Source organism: Triplophysa dalaica, chromosome 10, assembly GCF_015846415.1.
Source record: "Triplophysa dalaica isolate WHDGS20190420 chromosome 10, ASM1584641v1, whole genome shotgun sequence".
Taxonomy (NCBI): Eukaryota; Metazoa; Chordata; class Actinopteri; order Cypriniformes; family Nemacheilidae; genus Triplophysa; species Triplophysa dalaica.
Window position 1 is genome coordinate 8,008,596 of NC_079551.1, and position 27,761 is coordinate 8,036,356.

General features: G+C 36.0%; 2 protein-coding genes and 1 pseudogene across 4 annotated transcripts; all 3 read right to left on the reverse strand.

Annotated features, from left to right (window-relative positions):
* LOC130429774 (amine sulfotransferase-like) overlaps nucleotides 1–3,514 on the reverse strand; it is a 3,988-nt pseudogene extending 474 nt beyond the window's left edge.
* Nucleotides 3,515–9,457: 5,943 nt separating this feature from the next.
* Nucleotides 9,458–11,671, reverse strand: LOC130429779 (60 kDa lysophospholipase-like). 2 transcript variants are annotated; one of them, XM_056758559.1, is made up of 5 exons: nucleotides 11,554–11,671; nucleotides 10,946–11,106; nucleotides 10,391–10,474; nucleotides 10,080–10,242; nucleotides 9,458–9,741 (listed from the first exon to the last, which is right to left on the reverse strand). In XM_056758559.1, the coding sequence occupies exons 1-5, from the start codon at nucleotides 11,668–11,670 to the stop codon at nucleotides 9,724–9,726; spliced, it is 543 nt and encodes a 180-aa protein (XP_056614537.1). In that variant the 5' UTR covers nucleotide 11,671; the 3' UTR covers nucleotides 9,458–9,723. The 2 variants fall into 2 exon arrangements, with proteins under 2 accessions (XP_056614537.1, XP_056614538.1); XM_056758560.1 differs by lacking the exon at nucleotides 10,391–10,474.
* Nucleotides 11,672–19,991: 8,320 nt separating this feature from the next.
* On the reverse strand, nucleotides 19,992–22,872 carry LOC130429777 (L-asparaginase-like). Of its 2 annotated transcripts, XM_056758551.1 has the most exons (7): nucleotides 22,768–22,872; nucleotides 22,175–22,308; nucleotides 21,863–21,958; nucleotides 21,604–21,752; nucleotides 21,059–21,142; nucleotides 20,504–20,666; nucleotides 19,992–20,177 (listed from the first exon to the last, which is right to left on the reverse strand). In XM_056758551.1, the coding sequence occupies exons 2-7, from the start codon at nucleotides 22,292–22,294 to the stop codon at nucleotides 20,136–20,138; spliced, it is 654 nt and encodes a 217-aa protein (XP_056614529.1). In that variant the 5' UTR covers nucleotides 22,295–22,308; nucleotides 22,768–22,872; the 3' UTR covers nucleotides 19,992–20,135. The 2 variants fall into 2 exon arrangements, with proteins under 2 accessions (XP_056614529.1, XP_056614530.1); XM_056758552.1 differs by lacking the exon at nucleotides 21,059–21,142.
* Nucleotides 22,873–27,761: the final 4,889 nt, after the last annotated feature.

A 27,761-nucleotide genomic window follows, 5' to 3' on the forward strand; every position in this document is an offset into this window, starting at 1 on the left:
CAAACAACACATTGTGAATTAAAGATGTCTTCCCTTGACATTCATTGCATAAACTTTTCAAGCCCGGATGATCAGATCAGATTTTATGTACGTTTTTTGGAATGGTTTTTAACACTTACATCTTCAAATATATATTGTTGTCATATAATGTCCTGCGTTGTCACAAACATTTCTCTTTTTGTCATTTTCAGTAGTTTTGGATGAATACAGCACACAACCAATTGTCCATCGTAATGTAACCTGCATTGTGAACAGAAAGCTCACGTTCTGTGTGACGTAAACTATAGCTTGGCTGTAAAAACAAATATCTTAACCTAACTTACCTCATGAAATATACCTTTAATCCAGTTCAGAAACATGTCTTATAAACATGATGCAAACTGTTGTCGTGTCAGAAATTACTGCTAAACAGCTGCGAATTTAGGAAGAACAGAAGCCAATGAATGTATTTTTGATGTCGTTGTTGCTTTTATTAATGCCATATCGTGAATACAAAGAGAAACATTCACATTATATAAGCCGGAGTCTGATTACTTGGAGCAAAAAAGAGAGAGAAAAATAAAATAAATAATAAAAGAATAGGGTTAATCAACAATAGCATATTTGTTCGTAATTTTAAAAGCTCTGATTGCTTTTCTAGTTGTACAATTTTGTGAAATATTAAAATAAACAATCATTTCATTTCAGGAATGTTAAAATTTCCTGTAAAATTAACGAATTGTTTAAGATATATTTCATCTTTATCCAAACCTTGATCATTAAAGTACAGCAATATGTCAAATCCCGTCAGCTGTAAAGCAATGGTTTAACTCTTCATAATAAAACGTTCCACATTAACCCAAAACATTTTGTGTGAATGCCATGGAAAACTATATGGTTTCTTATTCAATATGACAAAAAACAACAAGAGTAGTGAATATTCAGTTTAAAACTTTCCAGCACATGTTTAGCTGTATACATCCAATGCACTATTTTAATGGACACTTCTTTTACTCATCAATAAAAAGTATCCACTGTCGCCAAGCTTTACGTCAATTCACGTCTCCAAACACTGAAGTCCAAAAGAAACGAGCATGACGAATTCCATGTGAGGGGACAGTAGTGTATGTAGATAAGCTCATTCTAAGACGATAAAAACATAACGCTTCATTATGTAAGGTCTTTATAAACCTCTTAAGACATACTGTAGTTATGTATATTATATTGCATTCCGGTCAATAGATCCTCCACAATCTACACACTGGACATTTAAATGAGATTGCTTATCCTTTTTAATGCAAAAGACATAAATGTTACAAAGATGCAGCTGTTTTTTCAGTTAAAGGAATAAATGAAGAGATAACAAAAGTAGTTTGTGTATTTACAAGTTCGACTTTAAATTCTATTCAAGTGTAAATGTGTGATGTTGTGTTAACGTAACTTTCACAACATACTGTGTTACTGGAACTGTTAGAGATTGGAAGAACTCATTGACCGTCATTCACAATGAAGGATTTGACATGTGTCTTTGTTGATTTGTCATTACCTTGCTGATGTCTGGTAAGTTTATAACTTACAAAGTCTTTTTTTAAGTGCAAAATGACTCCTGCTGTAGTCGACAGTAAGCAATAAAACTATGAAGTATAAAACAATGATGAGAATGATATCGCACAATGATATCGCATGTTAGTTTATAAAGTTTATTCAAACACATATATAAAGGTAACAAAAAAAATATATTTTTTAGTATATGAAAAAAGAACAGAAAAAAGAACAGAACTATTTACATGTTATCTACAGTACAGGGCAGAGAGTCTGCAGAAGGGAAAAGATCACAGCGAGTGCAAAAGAAACATTTCTCACCTTGATCATCTCTTCTTAAGTCAGGATCAGGATGTTGTATTTGTCTTTATTTGAGATCCATCCTTTGATGTGATCAAACCAACATCCACCGACCGCTACAAACCAAACAGAACATAATTTATACTGCTTGTGTTTTAGTTTGCGTATGCTTTCACCCCATAGTATACATTTATTTGCCCAGATTTGTGTTGAAATGACATTTTTACATATGAAAGGTTATTGGTTTAGTAATGTTTTCTCACTCCATCCTGTGAAAAACTTTTCCAGCATCTCGTCTAAGTTCTGGAAGAATCAGGGTCTTCATGTTTTTGGAAAAATGAATATAGGACACCATGACATCCTTCGGGTTTCTTATAATGTAGATGGTCTTAAATGAAGAAAAGGAAGTAAATCATGAAAGACATTTCATTGGTGAATTATATCTGTAACGCATACAACACTTTTCATTTTTGTTGGCAGTCCATTAGGCACCAAGTGCTCATGTAAATGGGAGGAGATGAGTCTCGGGGATGGACGTGCGTTGTAATCTTTCCCCTTTTGGAGAAGCTCCAGCCAGGTCATCTGCTCGTACGTGGTTTCGCCTTCTTTTCCCAACAAACCATTCTCATACATAAAGTCATGATTCTCTGGCTCCATATTGTTCCTGAAAGAGCGTAATACAGGCAAACATAACATACATTTGGGACAGAACTACTCTTTAAAGAAAGTTGCAATGCAAGAATGTTTTATTAGGACTAAAGTTGAACATTTTTAAAAGTATGCAAAAGAGATTTGCGAGTGGGACTAAAGCAAGTTTAAAATGACTGTTTTTGTGGAAAAAGGAAAGTGTGAGATTTGGATGCACTGTTCCTTCTAAACACACTTATTGTCTGAAATTTTATCGATTCAGTCAAATTAGATTTTTGCTAGAAGTAAAACGAAACAGAACATTTAGAGATTGCTACATCAAACAACATTTTAAAGCCATTTTTCTTTTGCCTGCTTTTTCTTGCGTTCTTTGGTTTATTTTGTAAGGACAACTACTAAGAGTCACTTTTGCCTTGTGAAACAAGTAAATGATAGACTTACCAGATTTCGGGAAGTTAATGAGAAAGACGTCATCATCCCTTATTTCAAATCCCTCAAACTGTCCACATATTCTACCGAATTGATATGAAAGCCTTTCAAAGGTAAAACCATTTTTTTTGTATGTGAAGAGTTTATCACCAAGCACCTTGTATTCTTCTTGTGCCATTTCTGTGAGTACTGACTAAACCAGATCAATGGCGACTCATGAAGAAAAATAGAGTTACCATTACCTATTATCTACTGGCTAAACTTCGGACATCGTAGAGTTAAAAATTAACAAGAATTTATTTGAGATTTCCTAAGACCATTGTTATATATTTGGCCTATTCTTGTACCTAATCTTTTGACTTCTAAGTAAAGCCTACATGGCTTGTACTTGTGTCAATTTTTTTGCTTGAGTAGCCTATCAAATACATTTTTCTCAAAGTTAGTAGTGCTCTTCTTATTATTCAGTTGTTTTTCTGGACAAAACTTTGGTGCATAACTTGTCTCGCCTTTGCAACACCATGGCAACCAACTAAAAACACTTAAGCAAATGTGTGCCAATTATTTTCACAGTAAGTTAAGTTTATTTACTTCAGAGTTTTACATACTTCATAATCTTCTGATGTCTTATAAATAATTTACATATAGTTTACACAGTACCAAGTATTACTTGGTTTGGAATAAATAAAAACAAATGTCTGCAACTTCAATGCTTTCTTAAAAAAATTAACTGCATTTAATTTTTTTCTTTATTTAGTTTAACTAAGCAATGACAACTCTGAATTATAGAATGCGATTAAAATCAACATGCTAATTTATTAAATGTACTTACAAGTGTAAGTTCCTTGTGTATATTGGTGCACGTGCGCAGTTACACAGTTCAGCTTGTAGGTAGAGTCCATCTGAACATTACCGAAGGGAATGAAAGTGAAGAAGCATGGTGAGGTATGTTGATGCTTTTCTAGCATATTGTTATTGCTGAATTGCTTTATTTCATTGTTCAATGACATAACAGTCATGTTTAGTGAGTTCTAAGTTAACATTTTGTGTTAGTTCTCTATTTTAATTTCTCCACGTGTTGAATTCTGATTAGCAAACAAGCAACTATTTATTGTTTATATTATTTGTAGAAGATTTAATGTTGTTATGAGTATAATATAGACTAGTATGGAGATTAACACATGAATTCCTGAACTAGTGATATGTAATGGTAATGTAAATTTTGTCTTTTGAAAATGTGTGATTTATAGATAGCTTTTAGTATTACTCCATACTTTATGGATTATATAGACTCCTTTTCTCTTTCATTTGCAGAAGTTGGGTTCTGAAACAAGTGGAAGGATAGATGGTAAGTATTGTGTGTTGCATACTGGCTTATAACATAAAATCTACCAGACCCTCTCAAAGTTGTGTCAGTTTGTTTAATTCAAGTAATGGATGTATAGAACATAAAAAAGCACTCCTGGTCTGTTTATCAGTTCTTTAAAAAGTGAAGCTCGGACAATCAGATTCTAAGTGAGGGCACAATTTTATTTATTCTGAAATGTAATGCCTATCAAGTGCTTAAAGACTCACAAACGCTGCTTTGTGAATTGTTCTTTAGAAGAAAGAGCTAAATTTCAGTTGTATGATTTTGAGTCATCTGAACATGAACACTACGGTTAGAGGTATGCTACAAGTATTTCAAGTGCAAAATAATATCTAAATAGTACGTTCATAAAAATACTTCAACTAGTAGTTTACAAACAATACACCTTGAAGTGTACTTGGAAGTGTACTTTATTTCAAATTCCAATCTTCATTTCTGATATACTTAATTGAACGTGAATATTGTTTCTCTTTGTAAAGCTTGTTTTGCTATTTTATCCACAACCTTATTTCCCTTTACTCCCATGTGTGCTGGAACCTGGTGAGGTGTGGAGAGCTGGTAGCGGGAAACAACAGTTAAGAAGTCCGTGGAATGGGAGGGGGCCGGCCAAGGGGGGATGAGCTGTCGGCCGGTGATGCGGCCGGGACCGATTTCGAGAGACTCGGCTTGCACCATTCCAATACGGCGGACGATCTACTGCCAATCCAAAAAGATGTTAATGCGGCATCTAGTTAATTATATCTATGGGTTTTATTTATAAAAGTCATCAAAACAGGGTGTTCGATCGCACCACTGTTTCCGTTTAAAAAACATGGCTGAACCCAGCCCGTGTGTACACGTCACATCACCGCTCAACAAATATATTTATATTGTTCACTATCTTGACCAGCAGATGTCAAAAAATGACAAACTGACAAACATTACGGCAAGTAGTAACAAATGGTTTTATAAATGTAGTGGGAGGACAAATTCAATTCAAGGAACCTTTGATAAATGAGGGCCTCTATCCTGTCAAAAGTGTTTCCCTGGTTTTACCCTATCATTTGCATAAAAATACAGTATACGTAATGAGTTGTATCACAAGGCACATCAAATTTAGGCATTTCTCAAAGTACACTGTAAAATCTAATTAGTTGATCTTACTTAAAAAAGCATGCAAACCGATTGACTTAAAAGAACTATGTAAAGTGAAATGGTATTGTTGAGTTCAAGTAACTAAAAAAAATTGTTCAGATCTACTCTTGACTTAGTGTGGAGTACTCAGAATTAACTATTATTACCAATTTAAGAATTTCCATTGGATTTATTGCACTGTAAACCCGGACAAGTTTGAAATACTAAATTTTGAATACTATATAGCTAAATTAAAATTTAGTATAGTTCACATAAATATTATTCTAAAAATGCATAAATCAAACACCTTGACTTGTGCAACACAAAATGAGCAAGAGGAGACTGATCTCAGAACTGTATGCACAGACTACGCTCATTGGTAAAAAACACATGAGCTTCGCAGACACTAATCACATGCACCTATCTTCTAAACAGTGGTTACCACAAAACTGAAAAATATGTCAAACTCTTCTAAATATCTAAGAGAAGTGAACATTAAACACTATCAAGTCTTTAACTTGACTAAAAGCATATAAAATAATCATATTTTTAAAAATGTAAGCGTTACCTCGTAATAGGCGCATTACCGCCACCTCCTGCTCCGGAGTGTTGAACAGAGTTCTATATTTTGTTTATTAACCCTATCTGCCTCCCTAATAAATTCAAAGAAAGCTTTATTGTTTACCTCACTTGAGCATTTTATTAATGTGCTTCATGATTTCTACTTTCCTCATTTCTTCATCATATTAATCCTTTCTTTTTCATGCTTACTGTACTCAAGAATCACATGTGCTATTGTTTCCTCAACATAACATTGTGGGGGCGTGGTCAGCTCGAAATTCCTTTTCAAGTCCACATTGAATTTTGCACCACTCAACGCGCTGTGTGTAAATGAAAATGCAGTCCCAAATGTTCAACCTGTTAATGAAAATGCATTAAGGGAAAATGATATTAGAATTTACTTTTTGCTACAATTTTGCTTGACTATCTTAAATATGTATAATCAATCCGGGAATGCATTTTCATTTTAATTTTGCAACTTCAAGAGCTTTAAAAATATCCATTTAAATAACTTATTAAAACTACTGTAGGAACTGACAAATGTAATTTATATAATTGAATTTTTATTTTCATTTTGCACCTAATGTTGCACATACGTTATTTGAAATATGTATTTAGATACACAATTGCATTGTCAATTTACATACTGCATTGCCATTTTGCATATTACATTACAAATTGAATTTTGCACCACATATGCTTCCATAGAAAGAAAGGCAAACTGGTTTGGAAAGACATGAGGGCGTCATGTTTTGTGAGGGAAAACCCAGTCATTGCGGTGTAATGGCACCATCTAGTGGACAAAGTAGAGGCCACATGCCAAAAAGCATTATTGACGAGGAACAGTCTGCATTCATGTAAGGCAGGCACATCAGTAATAATATTAGATTGATACTTGATATGGTAGACTATAAGGAGTATATTTTAGATGATAGAAGAGTTTTTTTAAATGCGTCAAAACTTTATACAAAGGATGTACCCATGGGCGTAAATCTCATTTAACAGTAGGGGGGGGGGGGGGCAATACACATAAAATTTCTCAGGAGCAATTTTTGAAGGGGACACAAATAATAGTCAAAATTGTACTAACTACCACACGAAGCAACAATATGCATTAGGTTCATAGGTTTATCATTCAGACTTGCAGTCATATTATAACTGAGCTGAACAGTCACATACTGTAATACAAGTGAACAATAAAGCTTTTTTCCATTTATATATTTTTTGTCTCTGTTGTGAAGACAGGAAACAATTATAAACACACACTACCCATGGTACTACGTGTTAACAATGAGTCACTTTTTAAACACTTGTTATCCTGATTTATACTGCAACATCGTCTGACAAAGTCACCGTATATCGACTTTAATTTGTATCCATCTAAAGGGAAATTGTTTTCGTATTAGATGTATAGAAGACGTGCTGAGATTTAATTGAGAATTTTTAGCAGATTTTCAGGCTGGATTTAACACAAACAAACCGTCTAAAGAATAGCCGAGAACTTCTAATTGGCTAACACAACTATCAATCAAGCTTGTCAAGTATCATGAACTTATTTTTTCCAGGATTTTTGTTATTATAATATTGTTTGTACTGACATTAAAAGCTATAAAACAACAACACTTTAATAAATAAAATATTTGTATAACAATTAACCCGTCGAGTCTATTTATCACGGTGGGCGGAGCTACGCCGTCAGGCCAGTCCATTGGCTACGGTTCTGAATGACAGCACTAAGAACACATTTCTCTGATTGGTCGAGAGATTTGTCGAGTAGACGGAGCAAACCTGAGATTCGACCTCTTGTTTCGACACTTTGCTTTAGATCCTGCATCAAAATACAAGACTAGAGAATAGAGTCAAATGTAATTCGAATTTAAACAGAAATTTGTCTAAATATTTGAACGATTACATTGTTTTAATTTGACCAGTAAGTGGCGGTAACGCACTCATAAAACAGCGAAATACGAATCACGTTACACAAGGACACATCGAGCAAACCCGCCAAAAAACCTGAGGGGGATCATCACATACATGTAAGATTTGACATGTCTTGTAGTTCTTCGGGTATTTGTGTTCGTTTCCTGACTAAAATTGTCGGGTTGAAAATTATGAATTTAAAATGTACATTTGTGATTTAAAAATACAGATTTTATAGCACGATTTATATTATGACCAGCATTCAGTTTACACATGAACAATGACAATAACGCTAAACGTGCTAACGTTGAAGGACGTATATTGCAAATACCGACAAAACGTTTTGAATCAATTAATTGTTTCATTCTATATTTACGGTGGCCGGAAAGTGCGAAACAACATTACGAAGTGTGAAACACTTTTACGAAGCTCGAGACAAATTTACATTTTGGAAAACATTTTTACCTATCATAAAACACAATTACATGGGAAAAACACTTTTACCAAGGACGAAACAAATTTACATTTTAGAAAACAAATTAACAAGACGCAAAACACTTTCACCAGTCCCGAAACAAATTTACAATGACAGATTCTTCACGGAAAGGGAATGTACCACACACCGGAAGTGACGCGGTAAAAGGTGTTGTTTTTGGTGAGCGCGGTAAATTCGTGTTGTGGTTGTGGAGTAAATGGCGTAAATAAACTTTATGGTGACAGAACATGGACTGCGGCCGAGGGATGTTTTGCCCGTTTTGTGGCAAACACGTGAGCAGCTTAACGCGGTTTTGCTTTACGTGTGGTCGGTGTTTGGAGTTTCTAAAGAACGCGGACCAGACGGAAACACCAGACACACTGCATCAATGTGCTCAATATATTAACGAGGGCCACTCGTACGCTGTAATCGTGGACATGATGTCAAGTCTACACGGTGTAAACATCAGCTTGAGGACTCTTAAAAGTAAACTGAACGAAGCCGGGTTGTACCGCAGAAAGGATTATTCCTCTCCAAACTCCGTGAGTAACGCCATCAGATTGGAACTTCGTGGACCTGGACAACTATTTGGATACCGCACGATGTGGCAGGTACTTAAACAGAAGTACAATTTTCGAGTGAAGAGAGATGATGTGATGAATTTGCACCGGGAGCTTAATCCTCGAGGGTGTGAGAGCAGAACACGCAGAAGGTTTACAAGAAGAACGTACCACTCCATGGGACCTAACTATATGTGGCACGCAGAAGGTTATGATAAACTCAAACACAATAAAGATCAATACAAAATGTAAAACAAATACAGCCCGCCAGGAAAAGTAGTTATTCCTGAAAAGAAAATGACCAAAAGATGCAGACCATAAATTTCATTACGACTAACCTTTGATTTTATTATTCAAACATATGTGTATATGCTTAAAAGTATAACTACAATTTGTATCAATTTCTATAGGTCTCAGTTCTGGATGGAGTTATTTGCAGACCTTAGAGAAGCCGGATACTTAAACGGGAATCATGAGCAACAGTTTGAGGGATTTTGAAATAAGGGATGATGACATTTCTTTGTTGATTTGTCATTACCTTGCTGATGTCTGGTAAGTATATATCTTACAAAGTCTTTTTTTACGTGCATAATGAGTCTTGCAGTAGTCGACAGTAAGCAATACAACTATGAAGTATAAAACAATGATGAAATGCAAGACAAAATGATATTCAATGTTAGTTTATTAAAACACATTTATAACGCTGATAAAACACAAATCTTATTGACAAAAGAAAAAATAACAGAACAGAAATATTTACATGTTTATCTACAGTACAGGGCAGAGAGTCTGCAGAAGGGGAAAGATTACAGCGAGACTCTTCTCCTCCTTTACACGGGCACAGAGGACTGCAAGAGAAAGGAAAAGTGTGCATGAGTTAAGAAAAAGTTCACAACAAAATGAAACAAAATGTCTTTCATCATTTACACATCCTTAGAACTTTCTTTCTTGAACACAAGAAAATTGAACACAAACAGTTTTATATATATATATATTTTTTTGCACGAAGTAACATATACATAACAAACTGCCGAGGCTCTGCAGTAATTATCACATAAGAAAAGAATACAGTTGTAATTTTCAGAGAAAACGGTAAAACAGCTTCTTTATTTGTACTATAGAAAATAGCATGAAGATCATTTTAAATGTCCACTTCTAATATTGTTCAATAAGAAAGTTTTTATACCAATGGCGTGGTTCTGTAGTCCACTAGTTTGGAGATCATGGTTTTGTCCCCCAACTGAACAGCCTCCTTCATTGCTGTCCAGCCATTGTAGTCAGTGGTGTCCATGTCCACCCCTGACAGAAACCAGGCATGAAGTAGCGCATGATCTCTCTTGCGTACTGTTCTGTAGAGGGACAGTTGAAACAAAACCATTTATGACTCATAGATATGTATGTGTTATAGAAAATGTGTGCAATTTGGGGAAAAATACTTGTTGCTTATATACATATGTAAGTGGAAAAAATGAAAGAATTGACCAAATTACTGCTTACTGGATCATTTCAATGGCAATTCTCACTGGGTGTAGTTTCAAAGTGAACCCTCTCAACCGCAGAAGCTTGATAACTCTAAAATGCCTACAAGACACAGCAGTCTATACCTGATAAATCCGGGAGCATGTCATAGAAGAACTATTTTTAGTAATTTAACTTTTTATCTCCATGCACCTGTTTAGGTTGCCAGTCCATCACAGCTACATATAAGGTCAATTGAGCATCTCTATTTGAACATGGCAATAAATGAATGAATGGCTAGTGAATGTCAATTTAGCTAAAAAAACTTCTTGGGCTGGTTTCCCAGATAGGGGTTATTTTAAACCGGGACTATAGGCCTTAGGTAATTTAGGACATTAAGGTAGTTTTTAAAAACATGACTTGTGTGCTTTTTAAAACAAAACAACTCCACTGATGTATTTTAACATATGTCAGTGCAATTTTATTTTAGACAGCTCTTACATTTTTTTTTTTAAGTCTAGACTTAAACCCTGTCCGGGCAACCGCCCCATTGAGTTCACAGCCTGTTTAAATTCCAAAAAGGCTTTTATTTACCTGTTCTTAATATTCAAGTGTAATGGGCATTTTCCAGAGCTGTTCACAGAGTCAGGTGAAGCCCCTTTTCCCAGCAGGAACATTGCCATGTCCAAGTTGCCCAATTCACTGGCTGTATGGAGAGGTGTTTGTCCATTATAGTCTCCTGAATTGACATCCACCTTCAAACGATTGTCAGAAATGTAGAAGAAAAGGCAAAATGTTGCCAATTACACATTTCACTATTTGCTGTGTTGGTTCAGATATATTCTTATGTATTATATATATATATATTATATATTCTTATGTCTTATATATTCTAACTCATCTAACAATGAGTTAGATTACGTGTTCTAGGAGGACAAGAAGAGCGTTGAAATCATTGTTCTTCACAGCATTAGACGCAAGCGAGGGAAGGGTTCTTTCAATCAATATATGCTTCCCCTGGGAAATAGATGTTTTAATCAAATAAACGGACAACCAAAGCATTGATCTAACTCTCAAAAATGAATTCACAAACTGAACTTTAAATGTGTAAGGTTGCGTCTAAAAACAATACGAATTGTATAGTGAATATATAAAAAATGTGAACGTAAAGCACATCTGACACGGCTCACAACTAAACATACCTGCTGGCTTCTGATATCAAGCCAGTTGAGTTCCATCACTTCCTCCAACATGTTCAGGGGTGGTCCATCACACAACACTCTATTGAGGTCTATCTTTAAAGCACCTGGTGTCTGCATTATAAAACTGTGAAGTGGACAGAAAAGAAGAATACACTCAACAAACAAAAACACAAATTTGAATGAAAGTAATATTCCCTTTAAATTCACTCTAAAAACGTTTCAAGCCCGAGTGTTGATCGGGGGCCAGTTGTATAGCTAAAAAGTCTCAACAACTATTCTCACGGACTAGCAATTAGTTAGGACTAATCGGTCTTGTGTTTCATATTTCAAAGAGACCAATCTGCTTTTTTATGTAACTGTGAGAATCTGGATTTCGTCCTGTCCTCCACAAATACTGGATCTGTGTTTATACCAATATTCATCATATGTATTCATTCCTTTATTTTATTATTCACTTCTATTCATAATATTTGCTCCTTACTGTCTTGTTGTTTAACCTCGTTGACAGTTGTATCATGTCTTATGCTGTCTTATGTTGATATAAGTAGCTGTTGTTCTCCATCTCAAGGTTCCTAATGATGCCTAGGGACAATTGTTGTGTTATTGTAATATTAAATATGTAATCATATCTGATTGTTCATGAGGAATAGACTAAACAGAAAGTCTGGTGATTTTCCACTGTTTTGGTGGTTTTATATGACACCTCCTGGTTCAAACTTATAAATATTAGTCCGAAAACAATAAACATTGGACTCTGATTGAACAAGCACTTGTGTCTGTGTCAAACTTTGTCTCCAGGATCCTGAAACTCTGTGTGTTCCGTCGATTAGACTATTCAACCGTAGATTATTATTTAGACAAGGGGACATAAGAAGTTTACATTCTTACAGTTGGGGACTCGTCTGAGGGGAGACTCTTCTCTCATTGAACCAAAGAGAACAAAGACCTGTGGGGCGCACTGACGATCGGTCACAGACCTACATTAAAAGGGGTAAGTGTTTTTCTATACAGTTCTTTACGACTTACAGAAATCTAACGCTTACCCTGTAGGATTCTTGCGTGTTTAAATTCATGTTAGTGGGAGTTGATTCTCCCATTGTTGTGACAGCCAGGCTGGCAACAGTAATTAATAAAATAATTATTAACGCACGAATATGAATGGTTAATGCAGTCTTGATCACACTGTAATTTGGGATCGAAGTGTTAGCTTTGAGGTAGAGGCTTTGTTACTCACAAAAAATAAAATCTGTTTAATGTTTATTCTAAAAGATAACATTCTTACAGTTAAAATTGAAAATATTATTGATATCACTGTTACTGCATGTATTGAAATATTGGTGTCAGAAAGGGACGGTGAATTTAATGTCCCCCTCTGATCACAATATATGCAGCACTGTTGAAACGGTTGGTCGATTGAACACAAGGGTTTTTCTTTGTTTTGTCTGTACTGTACTGTTTTATCACCGCCGGGTTTGAAAGTAAGATGGGGAATTCTGTTTCGAGGCCACTGCCGGGCGAAACGCCAGTCGCCTTTATGTACAGAAATAATCAAGGATTTTATACGGATCCATATGTTAGCAATATCGCAGGATGGTCGGAGGGAATAAAACCGAAAATTTATATTCCCTATCCGAGGGAAGGTTCATTTTCTGATGAGTGTATGTTACTGGCAAAGGGCATGTCAAATGGAGGTTTGGGAGACCCAACATGGGATTATCCATACATGAATAAAGCTTATGCAGTATGGAAAGACATGAAAAAGGTTTGGGACCAAGGTCCGGAAAAAACAAAAATTATTGCGTATGCAAATCAAAACCGGTGGCCATTAGAAAAGCCGCCGGGATACACAAACCCTTGCCAGACACAGACTTCTCCCTCTGCACTATCAGTGTCGATAAAACCAAAAGAGATAAAACCGGAAAAGTTAATTGATAAACCTTATGTAACTACAAACCCTCAAAATTCAATGGTTTGGGTACGTGCTGGAAAAAGGAAAATATGTGTCCATTTTGCAAACCCACATGCGTTGTTTGGGAAACTTATACGAATGTTGAAATATTTTTTTAGAGAGATAAGAGTGTTTCTTGATAAATTTCTAGGGAGTCAACAGGTCTTATCTTTTGAAACAGGCAGCAAGAGAGACTCAGCTGCTCAATTATTTGTGCGTTTTAAGAAAGCATGGATTGAAGATTCTAAATTGGCATTAAATAATGACATAAAGCCTCTGTTTTTTAGCACTCTGTTAAATAACATGAATCATAAGCAAGCGCGATTGATCAGAATAACGAATTCAAACTTGCATGATATGACTTTAGAGAATGCCATGTTTATAGTCTATCCAGGAAAAAGGAACATTGAACAAACTGTAAGTCTGTAAATCCGCAATTGCCGCATCCTAGCCAAAGGAAGAAGTCAGAAATAATCTGCTTTCATTGCGAAGGAGGGGCCATTACAAACGAGAGTGCAGACAGTTGCGCTGGTGAGACGCACACACAACAGCACACACCACAGAGCAAACATGAGAACACAGGTGCTCCACTAAATCTTTTAGGTCGTGATATGATGCATAAATTAGGCATGGATATTAAGTTTACTGATCACAAAGTTGTTTTTTTCTTTTCTGTCTAGTTTACAGGCATCCGTCGATCCTCTGCCTACAAGTGGACTGATAAGCAACTCATGTCTACACGGGTAGACTCCATGATTAACCCTTTGTTATGGTCTCAGTTCAGGGATGACACTTGTTTCATTTACATGGAACCGTATAGGGCTAAACTTAAAACAAACAGACCTGTCTACATTAAACAATACCCTTTGTCTAAAGATAAGGAACAAGGCATTCAACATTTGATTGAAAATTTTGTCAAGCAGGGTGTCCTCGAACAAACACACTCACCATATAACACACCAATTAATCCTGTTATGAAAGCTGATGGGAAAACTTGGAGATTAACTCAAGATTTAAGAGCAGTTAACCAGTTAATCATACCACTCGCACCAATTGTGCCTGATGTATTGACTGTGATGAATTCAGTGCCATATTCGCACAAGTATTTCACAGTAATTGATTTGTGTGCAGCCTTTTTCTCTGTACCTGTACACCCAGATACTCAGCCTTTGTTAGCATTTACATTTAAGGGTCAACAATATTCGTGGAAACGCCTTGCTCAGGGCTATGTAGACTCACCCGCTGTCTTTTCTGCAGCAGTGCACAGAACTTTGGCCAAAAGGAGTGATTTGCCTTCAACAGTGTGTGTGCTTCAGTTTGCAGATGACATACTCGTGTCGGGGGAGATGGAGGAGGACTGTGAAAAAGAATCTATATTTGTTTGTAATGTACTTGCCGAAACAGGTTTTAAAGCCTCGAAAGAAAAACTTCAATGGGTTCAATCTAAGGTAACCTATTTGGGACATGTGCTGATGCAGGGTCTCAGAGCAATATCCACAGATAGGGTCCAGCTGATCAGAAAGGTTAAGTCCCCAGGAACAGTACAGGAGCTACAAAGCTTTCTGGGACTAATTAACTATTGTAGACAGTGGATACCTGACTGTGCGATTCACGGTAGGCACCTGAGGGGTCTGATAGATCACAAAGCTCCGCCAAACACAGCATTGGCGTGGACTGCGGAAGCTGATGAACATTTCAATGCTTTGAAAGCAGCCATCACGACAGCACCAGCATTGGGCCTGCCGGACTACACAAAACCTTTTCACTTGCATGTTAGGGAGACATTGGGTGCAGCTCTAGGGGTCCTAGTGCAATTTCATGGCTCAACATATAGGCCAGTTGCATATCTGTCTAAGAAGTTAGATAACAAAGTCACAGGTATGCCAGCATGTCTTCGTGCTGTGGCTGCAGCTGCTCTGATTGTACAGATGGCTGAGAAAACTGTGCTGTCACACCCTTTAATATTATATGCATCCCATCAGGTCGGTGTAATTTTACACAACATGCAAACACAACACATGACAGCGCAACGACCCTCAGGTTACGAGGCTACTCTGTTGGCAACGAAAAATCTTAGCATTCAAACAACAGCAAACATTAATCCTGCTTTGCTGGGTATTTTGGGTATGGTAGACATGGAAGATTTTAATGTTGAACATGATTGCATCCTTGAACTGAACACCTCTTACTCTTCTAGGTTCGATCTGTTGGATACGCCCCTAGAGGGGGGAGAACATATTTATGTTGATGGGTCTTGTTCAAAGCCATCTGACGGTGTCTACCTCTGTGGCTATGCTGTGGTTTCCGAGTCAGGAGAGGTAAAAGTAGCTTTTGCTCTAGATTACAATTCAGTTCAAGCAGCAGAGATGATAGCATTAATACGGGCCTTTGAGCTGATGACAGGAAAGAGAGTAACAATTTAGTTCTTCACCATTATGCCAAAATGTGGGAAGCAAGAAGTTTTAAAACTGCTGATGGAAAGCCAATAGCACATGCAAATCTGATAGGACAGTTAACTGAAGCAGTTCATCTTCCGCTCGAAGTGGCCATAGTAAAGGTCAAGGGTCACGCTTCGGGGGAGGATGAACAGACTATAGGCAACAAAAGGGCTGATGAAGCCGCAAAGGCAGCAGGCCAAACTCAGATTAAATCACCATTTCATCCAAAAAATGAAACACAGTTAGCAATGACGGTGCACATAACGAATGTATCTGACATTGATATCGAATTCCTGCAAAGTCAAACAACACAGGGAGACTTAGAGCATTGGAGAAAAAATGTTTGCACTCTTGATAAGGAAGGGATTATTAGAGATGAACAGGGTAGAATAGCACTACCGAAATTGGCGTTAATCATCCTAATTAGATACTACCATGGGTTATCTCACACCAGTTGTGCAAAAGTAGTTCAAGCAATTAATCCATTGTATTGTATAGCCGATGTTCATAGAACATCAAAGCTTGTTTTGGATGCATGCTTAACTTGTGCTCAGGTAAATCCGCACAAATCATCTAAGCACAATGCATTGACACATCCGGAAGCTCCTATTCAACATCTACAAATTGATTTTACGCACATGCCGCTGATCGGAAATCTAAAATATCTTTTGGTAAGTATTGATCGATTCTTAAAGTGGCCTGAAGGAGATATTAGACCAGTCACCATAGAATTGGACAACGCGACGGGGTTCACGTCAAAAGTAACACAGCTCTTATCAAAAGTGTTGTCTATTGATTGGCATTTTAATATTCCTTATCATCCGCAAAGTGCAGCAGTCGTGGAGAGATGTAATCGAAGACTGAAAACACGACTAACAAAAGCTGTACTCGATACAGGAAGAAAGTGGGTTGATTTATTGCCTGCAGTCTTGGCAGAAATAAGAATGACCCCATCTTCCACGACAAAATTGTAACTGTTCGAGGTACTAATGGGTAGACCTTTCCCGACCCCGTGGTCAAAGGGCGGTCGGGTATTTCTTCTTTAGGTGATCTGAAGGTGATCCAGGAGCACTACGTGACTTCCCTAGTCAAAAAGTTAAATTATATATGTGCTGATGTTTCTTTGTGCCTTGCTCTTCCCTCAGAGCAGCCTACTCATAACTTTGTTCCAGGACAAAAAAGTCTTTGTGAGGAATCTGAAGCCAACAAAAGTTGGAGAACCAAAGAACCACGGACCAGCGACTGTGATTGCCGTAACACGGACAGGAGTTCTGACGGACTACCGGCTCAGTGGATACACACTTCCAGATTGAAGTGGTGTTCTTCAGGAGAGCAGGCAAGCTCCAATTTAAAATAGAATCTCAACAGGGGATTCACCTTACTACACCTCAGGGTGCAGAAAGCACTGACTAAGCTGAGGAAAGAACTACTTTTCGTGAGGTGGGGGCCACCCAAAGCAAGAAGATAGAAGGCCCATTGAGCCAACCGCTGACTCTGTAGCTTCCCCTGAGGTGCATTTAGGGCCAAATTCTATTCTAAAAAGGGAATTTTTTTTATCTTAAGGGCAAATTTCCCATGGAATTCTTAGATATCAATTCCTATACTGCGTGCACAGTTACAGAAGCCCTTATTGTGTTTGGCCCAGATATTCTTAAATTCTTAAATGATAGAACCTAAACAGGCCATGGCATCCGTCCAGGCAGCCAGGTGGACTGCGTGGAACAACGATTATTCTAATCCTAATAAGTATAATAATCACAGGTATAATCCTAAATTAAGAAGTAAAATTAGAGAGAAATGATCAGTTTACAACATACATGATTTTAAATGATCATGGTAACTGCGAGATGCCAAAACAAATGTCTCTAATAGTACAAATGACTCTGAATATTCAAGAAGGAAAACCAAACAAACATACGCGAATGTAACTATCATTTTATTAAAGATTTTTTTATTAACACCTTGTTCTTTAAAGGGACACAGGACTGCTTGTAAGACCGTTGGTCTGAAAGTGGCCATTGTGAGAATCTGGATTTCGTCCTGTCCTCCACAAATACTGCATCTGTGTTTATACCAATATTCATCATATGTATTCATTCCTTTATTTTATTATTCACTTCTATTCATAATATTTGCTCCTTACTGTCTTGTTGTTTAACCTCGTTGACAGTTGTATCATGTCTTATGCTGTCTTATGTTGATATAAGTAGCTGTTGTTCTCCATCTCAAGGTTCCTAATGATGCCTATGGACGATTGTTGTGTTATTGTAATATTAAATATGTAATCATATCTGATTGTTCATGAGGAATAGACTAAACAGAAAGTCTGGTGATTTTCCACTGTTTTGGTGGTTTTGTATGACACCTCCTGGTTCAAACTTATAAATATTAGTCCGAAAACAATAAACATTGGACTCTGATTGAACAAGCACTTGTGTCTGTGTCAAACTTTGTCTCCAGGATCCTGAAACTCTGTGTGTTCCGTCGATTAGACTATTCAACCGTAGATTATTATTTAGACAAGGGGACATAAGAAGTTTACATTCTTACAGTAACTGACTTGAAGAAGTTATGACCAGTCTTGAAGAAAAAACAGACGACTAGTCAAGCAGTTTATGCAACTGGCACCAGATCAGATGTCTACGTTCTGTAGCCTTCAACTTTTCTTCAGCCGAGACCTATGACGCCCCCAAGTGGATAACTGCAGTATTACGTTTTTAGGGATGGTTTTAAAATGTACATCTAATATGTATATATATATATACAGTGTATATTGTAGTGATAAATTGTCCTGCATTTTTTTAAGTTCTTTCTTCAGTTTTGGATGAGAACATGTTGGTTTGGAGTCAGACCGTTTCATTTAATGAATGCAAAATCTCACAGTGAAATTAACAAATGTATAAGATATATTACATCTTTATCCAATCCTTGATCATTGAAGTATAGTAATATGTCCAATCCCTTCAGCTGTAAAGCAATGTTTAACTCTTCATAATAAACCGTTTCATATCAACCCAAAGCAATTTTGTGTGAATGCAATGGAAAAATAAAAAATAAATGGTTTCTTTTTCAATATGACAAGAACAACAATGGTAGTAAATATTCAGTTTTAAACTTTACAGCACATGTTTAGCTGTTTATATCCTATGCATAATTTTAATGGACACTTCTTTTACTTTATTACCAATAAAAAACTATCCACTGTTCGCCAAGCTTTACGTCAATTCACGTCTCCAAACACTGAAGTCCAAAAGAAATGGGCATGACGAATTCTATGTGAGGGGACCTGCGGTGTATGTAGATAGAAATAGCTCATTCTAAGACAATAATAACATAAAGCTTCTGTCTGGTCTAGCACCTATGGGTTTTTTGTCTCTGTCCTCAGTTTGTGTCGGGCACATGGCTTTGTTGTGACAGCTCGCCATGTGTCTGGAGTCCGTGTTGAACCAGCCCCTCTTGTTACCTTGTTAATTCTTTCAGTACAGTTTCCATGTTTCACCTGGGGTTTCTGATTTTCAGCTCTTTTCTTTGGCTGTTCCTCGTTATCACACTGTTTGAAAATCCTTATAAACCCGTGTTTCTCTTGTCCTGTGTCAGTCTGTTTTGGTTTAATCACCTTATGGTTGTCCGTGTTGTATCATGGCCTTCCATATTTATAGCAATAAAAAGCCCTTTTCCACGTCTTGCTTATTGCCTGGTTTTATTTTGATCATGAGAAGGATTCTTGTTGATCTATTTACTCCCATCTTATTAACAAGCATACGATAAAAAACCATTTCATGTCAATCAAGTTTAGTCAGAACTCAATATAAAAGGTGCTCTGTGAAAAATACCAAACACATCGTTTCCAAAGAATAGTTTGAGGGATTTTGAAATAAGGGATGATGACATGTCTTTGTTGATTTTTCATTACCTTGCTGATGTCTGGTAAGTTTATAACTTACAAAGTCTTTTTTTACAAGCATAATGACTCCTGCTGTAGTCGACAGTAAGCAATAAAACTATGAAGTATAAAACGATGATGAGAATGCAAGACAAAATGATATTGCATGTTAGTTTATAAAGTTTATTCAAACACATTTATAACGCAGATAAAACACCAATCTTATTGACAAAAGAACACAAAAAGAAAAAGAACAGAACTATTTACAAGTTTATCTACAGTACAGGGCAGAGAGTCTGCAGAAGGGGAAAGATTAAAGCGAGACTCTTCTCCTCCTGTACACGGGCACAGACGACTGCAAGAGAAAGGAAAAGTGTGCATGAGTTAAGAAAAAGTTCACAACAAAATGAAACAAAATGTCTTTCCTCATTTACACATCCTTAGAACTTTCTTTCTTTAATTGAACACAAACAGTTTTAAAATATAAATATTTTGCACAAAGTAACATATACATAACAAACTGCCGAGGCTCTGCAGTAATTATCACATAAGAAAAGAATACAGTTGTAATTATCAGAGAAAAAAGATTGAACAGCTTCTTTATTTGTACTATAGAAAATAGCATGAAGATCATTTTATAATGTCCACTTCTAATATTGTTCAATAAGAAAGTTTTTATACCAGTGGCGTGCTTCTGTAGTGCACTAGCTTGGTTATCATGGTGTTATCCCCCAAGCGAACAGCCTCCTTCATTGCTGTCCACCCATTGTAGTCAGAGGTGTCCATGTCCACCCCTGAGAGAAACCAGGCATGCAGTAGCGCATGATCTCTCTTTCGTACTGTTCTGTAGAGGGACAGTTGAAACAAAACCATTTGTGGCATAAAGATATGTTAAATAATATATTTTAGAAAATGTGTGTAATCTAAGAAAAAATGCTTCTTGTTTCCTATATACAGTTATATGTGGATCTAAAAAGTCTACACACTTTTGTTAAAATTGCTGTTTTTTTTGTCATGTAAAAAAGGAAATCAAGAAGAATCATGTCGGAACATGTTCCACCTTAACTGTAAAATTGCAACCTATATATTTAAGTGAATAACAAAAAGAATCATTTAAATGTAAATATTTTTTTTGCAATAACCAGGTTTTAACCTTGCAATCTGATCAAGGGTGTGTAGACTTTTTAGATCCACTCTATTAGTAAAAATGAAAGAATTGACTAAATTAGTGCTTACTGGATCAATTCCACGCCAATTCTCACTGGGTGTAGTTTAACAGTGAACCCTTTCCACCTCAGGAGCTCGATAACTAGAAAATTCCTACAAGACACAGCAGTCTATATGCTAAAAATATGGGAGCAGTTCATACTAGAAGAACTATTTGAGCAATTTAAAGATTTATTTCCATACACACTTTCAGGTTGCCAGTCCATCACAGTTACATGTATGTGCAACTGAGCATCTCTAATTCAACATGTCAAATTGTGATAAACCACCTTTGAAAACTGTTTTTGAAATTGACAATGAACAGTTGAATAGTTTTTGTTCATGAAGAGATGGAAACACCCCCATTCAATAGGTCTGGTGTTACGCCTGATGCTTGTCAAGAAACTGAACTATTAATTTGGCCTGAAACTATGGGATTCTTCCAAGGTAAGATGGGGCAACATAAATGAATGAATGGCTCTTTAGTAGTTGAATATCAATGCAGCTAAACAAACAAATCATTGGAGCTCATTGAGTTCACAGCCTGATTAAATTACATAAATGCTTGAGATTACCTGTTCTTAATGGCCAAGTGTAATGGGCAATGTTTAGAGCGGTTCACTGCACCATTGTCCAGTAGGAACATAACCATTTCTCCATTTCCCAACAGACAGGCTGTATGGAGAGGTGTATATCCCATATAGTCTTCAGAATTGACATCCACCTTCAAGTGATTATCAAAAATGAAAAAGATTTTCCAATTATGAATTTCACTGTTTGCTGTGTTGGTTACAGCATATTTTTACATAAACATTGTAACAGTTAGTTGATTACATGTTCTAGGAGGACTTGAAGATCGATGAAATGATTGTTCTCCACAGCACGAGAGGCAAGGGAACTAAGAGTTCTTGCCATCAATTTTGACTTCTCCTAAGAAATATTTGAAAAAGATTTAATAAAAAAATAACTGTCGACCACAGTGCTGATCTAACTCTCAAAAATGTATTTGTAAACTGAAATTAAAATGTGAAAATCTGCGTCTAAAAAACTACAAATTTAATTGTAAAGTGTAGGGCAGACTATATAAAAAATGTGCATGTACAGCACAACTGACAGAGCTCACAATTACTGTACAACTAAACATACCGGCTGGATTCTTTCATGAAGCCAGTTGAGTTTCATCACTTCTTCCAGAATATTCAGGAACTTCTTGTCACCAATCACCAATCTACTGAGGTCTATCTCCAAATAATCTGGTGTCTGCATGATAAATCTGTGACCTGCACACAAAAGGAGCATACACTCAACAAACCAAAAGAAATGTGAATAAAAGATGTCTTCCCTTAAAATTTACTCCATAAACCTTTCAAGCCCAGATCAGATTTCCCCTTTTCTTCAGCCGAGACATATGACGCCCCCCAGTGGATAACTGCGATATTACACATTCACACGTCTAACAGTTCACGGAACATTTTTTACATACGTTTTTAGGGATGGTTATAAAATCTTCATCTAATATGTATATATATATATATATACTGTATATTGTAGTGATAAATTGTCCTGCATTTTTTAAAGTTCTTTCTTCAGTTTTGGATGAATACAGCCCCTCGTACTGCACGACCAATTTACCGTCGTAATGCAGCCAGAATCGTGATCGTACACGAAAAGCTTCAAGGCGGTTTACGATCTGTGTGAGGTAAACTATTACATACCAAAAGCTACCAGATGAAACAAACCTTAAAAGTTGTGTCTGGAAATATCTGCTAACCTGCTTCAAATTGAACAAGAACAGAAGCTGATGAATGTTTACAGTTCGTGCGGTTGTTGCCTGGGTAACCTGCCTCTCAACGTATCCGCCTTTTCTTCACAACAAGATATCGCGATAACAGCGGCTTCTTCTTTTAGAGATTTATGGTGGTTTGCAAACAGATATTTGGTGCATTCCCTTCACATACTGGGCTGGAGTGTGGAATGGTGATGGATAGCTAAACGGAGAGTATAAGATTGCTTCATCTTGTTAAAAACACATCTTTATGACGCGATTGGCAAAGAGATCGCAAATATTGTTATTGGAGGTGAACATATTATGGATAGAAAATGTAACAATTTTCCTATTAGAAAGTGTCTCATCCAAAATGTTTGTTTCTGTCCAAATGCACTTGTGAAACGGAAGCCCATTTTTTCACATCTCTTTTATTGAGAAAATATGGTGAGAATGTAATAGTTTCGTATTGCCCAATAAGGTAAAGGAAATTAATTTTAAGACATTGCACAGATATTATCCATGTAATGCTTTCATTAATAAGTTTAATAAGGACGTCTGACCATTAAGTTAATTTTTAACTTAAACCAGAAACACTTACACATTTCTTCTGCAGTGGTAGTTTTCACAAGATTTTTGAAAGTGTTTATGCTGATTTTTGATTTCATAAGTTCATTGTCAAAGATAATCCTATGATTATTGTCTTGGACTTTAACCCTGGCTCTTCTCGACAAAACACTGAAATAAATTATACTTCTTGTGAAATTTCACCTGTATAAAGCTAAGAAAATATCTATGACACCCCCTTTTAGCTTTTTATTTTTGCTTACATTTCAAGCTTTGAGTCACTTGGCACAAACACTTAATACAAGAAAGGTTTAAGAAATATCTGCTCTAATAATAGAAATACATGATAGATTGTGTTCTTGTATTATCTGGAAAATGTCCAATGTATACTGTGTCTAACAACATTGTTTGATTTTTTTTCTTTTGATTATGTATATTGATGTAGGAGGATGTGTTATTGACATAAAGCCAGTTGACTTTCAGCACTTTGTCCAGCCTTTCCAGGAACTCATTTTCACGGACCACAATTCTACTGAGGTTTATCTTCACAGTGTAAATCATCTAATGTTAGTGACTGCATTATAAAAACTGTGACGTGGACAGAAAACAAGCATACACTCAAGAAACAAACAACACATTGTGAATTAAAGATGTCTTCCCTTGACATTCATTGCATAAACTTTTCAAGCCCGGATGATCAGATCAGATTTTATGTACGTTTTTTGGAATGGTTTTAACACTTACATCTTCAAATATATATTGTTGTCATATAATGTCCTGCGTTGTCACAAACATTTCTCTTTTTGTCATTTTCAGTAGTTTTGGATGAATACAGCACACAACCAATTGTCCATCGTAATGTAACCTGCATTGTGAACAGAAAGCTCACGTTCTGTGTGACGTAAACTATAGCTTGGCTGTAAAAACAAATATCTTAACCTAACTTACCTCATGAAATATACCTTTAATCCAGTTCAGAAACATGTCTTATAAACATGATGCAAACTGTTGTCGTGTCAGAAATTACTGCTAAACAGCTGCGAATTTAGGAAGAACAGAAGCCAATGAATGTATTTTTGATGTCGTTGTTGCTTTTATTAATGCCATATCGTGAATACAAAGAGAAACATTCACATTATATAAGCCGGAGTCTGATTACTTGGAGCAAAAAAGAGAGAGAAAAATAAAATAAATAATAAAAGAATAGGGTTAATCAACAATAGCATATTTGTTCGTAATTTTAAAAGCTCTGATTGCTTTTCTAGTTGTACAATTTTGTGAAATATTAAAATAAACAATCATTTCATTTCAGGAATGTTAAAATTTCCCTGTAAAATTAACGATTGTTTAGATATATTTCATCTTTATCCAAACCTTGATCTGTTTAACTCTTCATAATAAAACGTTCCACATTAACCCAAAACATTTTGTGTGAATGCCATGGAAAACTATATGGTTTCTTATTCAATATGACAAAAACAACAAGAGTAGTGAATATTCAGTTTAAAACTTTCCAGCACATGTTTAGCTGTATACATCCAATGCACTATTTTAATGGACACTTCTTTTACTCCATCAATAAAAAAGTATCCACTGTTCGCCAAGCTTTACGCCAATTCACGTCTCCAAACACTGAAGTCCAAAAGAAACGAGCATGACGAATTCCATGTGAGGGGACAGTAGTGTATGTAGATAGATTAAGCTCATTCTAAGACGATAAAAACATAACGCTTCATTATGTAAGGTCTTTACAAACCTCTTAAGACATACTGTAGTTATGTATATTATATTGCATTCCGGTCAATAGATCCTCCACAATCTACGAACTGGACATTTAAATGAGATTGCTTATCCTTTTTAATGCAAAAGACATAAATGTTACAAAGATGCAGCTGTTTTTCAGTTAAAGGAATAAATGAAGAGATAACAAAAGTAGTTTGTGTATTTACAAGTTCGACTTTAAATTCTATTCAAGTGTAAATGTGTGATGTTGTGTTAACGTAACTTTCACAACATACTGTGTTACTGGAACTGTTAGAGATTGGAAGAACTCATTGACCGTCATTCACAATGAAGGATTTGACATGTGTCTTTGTTGATTTGTCATTACCTTGCTGATGTCTGGTAAGTTTATAACTTACAAAGTCTTTTTTTTAAGTGCAAAATGACTCCTGCTGTAGTCGACAGTAAGCAATAAAACTATGAAGTATAAAACAATGATGAGAATGATATCGCACAATGATATCGCATGTTAGTTTATAAAGTTTATTCAAACACATATATAAAGGTAACAAAAAAAATATATTTTTTAGTATATGAAAAAAGAACAGAAAAAAGAACAGAACTATTTACATGTTTATCTACAGTACAGGGCAGAGAGTCTGCAGAAGGGAAAAGATCACAGTGAGACTCTTCTCCTCCTTAACACAGGCACAGAGGACTGCAAGAGAGAGAAAAAGTGTGTATGAGATAAGAAAAAGTCTTTTATCATTTAGTAATCCTCATAACTTTCTTTCTTAAATTGAACACAAACAATTATATACACATTGAATTTTACTCAGAATCCGCTCACACATTCTCACCTTGATCATCTCTTTGTAAGTCAGGAACAAGATGTATTTGTCTTTGTATGAGATACATCCTATGATGTGGTGGAACCAACATCCATCAAGCACTAAGAACCTAACAGAACATTTATTCAACCCCAAGGACACAAAAATGCATTAAATAGCAAGCATGACATCAAGACAGCTCGATTGGTTAAAACTAAATATATCAAATTGTTTGTGTAAAATTTATCTCATGCACACTTTTCCTTTCTCTTGCAGTCGTCTGTGCCCGTGTAAACAGGAGGAGAAGAGTCTCACTGTAATCTTTCCCCTTCTGCAGACTCTCTGCCCTGTACTGTATATAAATATGAAAATAGTTCAGTTCTTTTTTGTGTTCTTTTATCATGTACTGAATAAGTTTTGTATTTTATCAGCTTTATATATATGTTTGAATAAACTTCATAAACTTACATGCAATATCATTTTTTGTCTTGCATTCTCATCATCATTTTATACTTCATAGTTTTATTGCTTGTTATCAATTAACGTAGGCTTGTTATCAATTAGAGCAAGAGTCATTGTGCACTTAAAAAATATATATTTTTTAATTTCTTCTAAAGACAAAGACATCTTCATCTCTTATTTCGAAATCACTCAAACGGTCAATATATTCTTTGGAAATGATGTGAGTGTCTTTCGCATGTAACACCATTCCTTGTGAAAAGTTTCTCACCGAGCACCTTGCATTCTTCTTGATTCACTTTTGAATTCTGACTAAACTAGATCGATGCCGAATCATTGAGATGAAATGAATTTATATCGTCTGCTTGCATTAATCCTTCTCATATGAGGCCATTATGATATACAGATTTATATTTTTTATTACTGAATATGCATTCATACAGAGTATGCAGAGAAAAGCTCACAATGCATTATTATTCATTATTGTGTAACTCATTGATGTCCCAGATGAAGTTAAGTGGAAGGCCCTTCATTTTTTCCTGGAAGACGCGGTCAAATCCTTCATTCTGAGATACAGTCAATGAGTTCTTCCAATCTCCAACTGTTCCTGTAACACAGTATGTTAAGAAGGTTACGTTAATACAACATTACACATTTACACTTACTACAATAACATTTAAAGACAAACTTGTTAATACACAAACTACTTTTGTTATTTATTCATTTATTCCTTTAACTGAAAACACCTGGATCTTTGTAGCATTTATGTCTTGTGCATTTAAAAGGACAAGCTATGTCATTTAAAGGTCGTTTGTAGTTTGTGGAGGATCTATTGACAGGAATGCAATATAATATACATAACTATACCTTCAGAGATTTATAAAGACCTTACATAATGAGCTTTTTCTATCTCCATAAACTGCAGGTCCCCTTACATGGAATTTGTCATGTTGTTTCTACAGTAACCCTTTACGGACAGACTACAGAGCTCCATAAATAGGCTACGTCATCTTATTCGGCAAAGAAGCAAAAACGTCACAATCATCTTAGCCCTGTGAGAGCCACAGTAGTGCTAAGAATGGGAGGCAGGAGGGGTGGAGTGAGTCACTTGTTTTGCAATTTGCAACCTCACCCCTAGATGCCGCCACATTTCAAACACTGGACCTTTAAATATTTAACTTGCAATGGACGAAAATTCTTCACAAAATGATTACACGCTTTTGTCTGACCTTTGCGCACAAATAGTCCTTTTGGACGGTCTGTGACCTCCTCAGGAAAGAACTCATAATTGACTTTGGGGTCTTTCTTCATGTTGCTGAAAGTGGCTTTTTACAACTTTATCAATCGCTCCATCAGACACATTCTTCCCCACAAACTCACAGATTTTCAC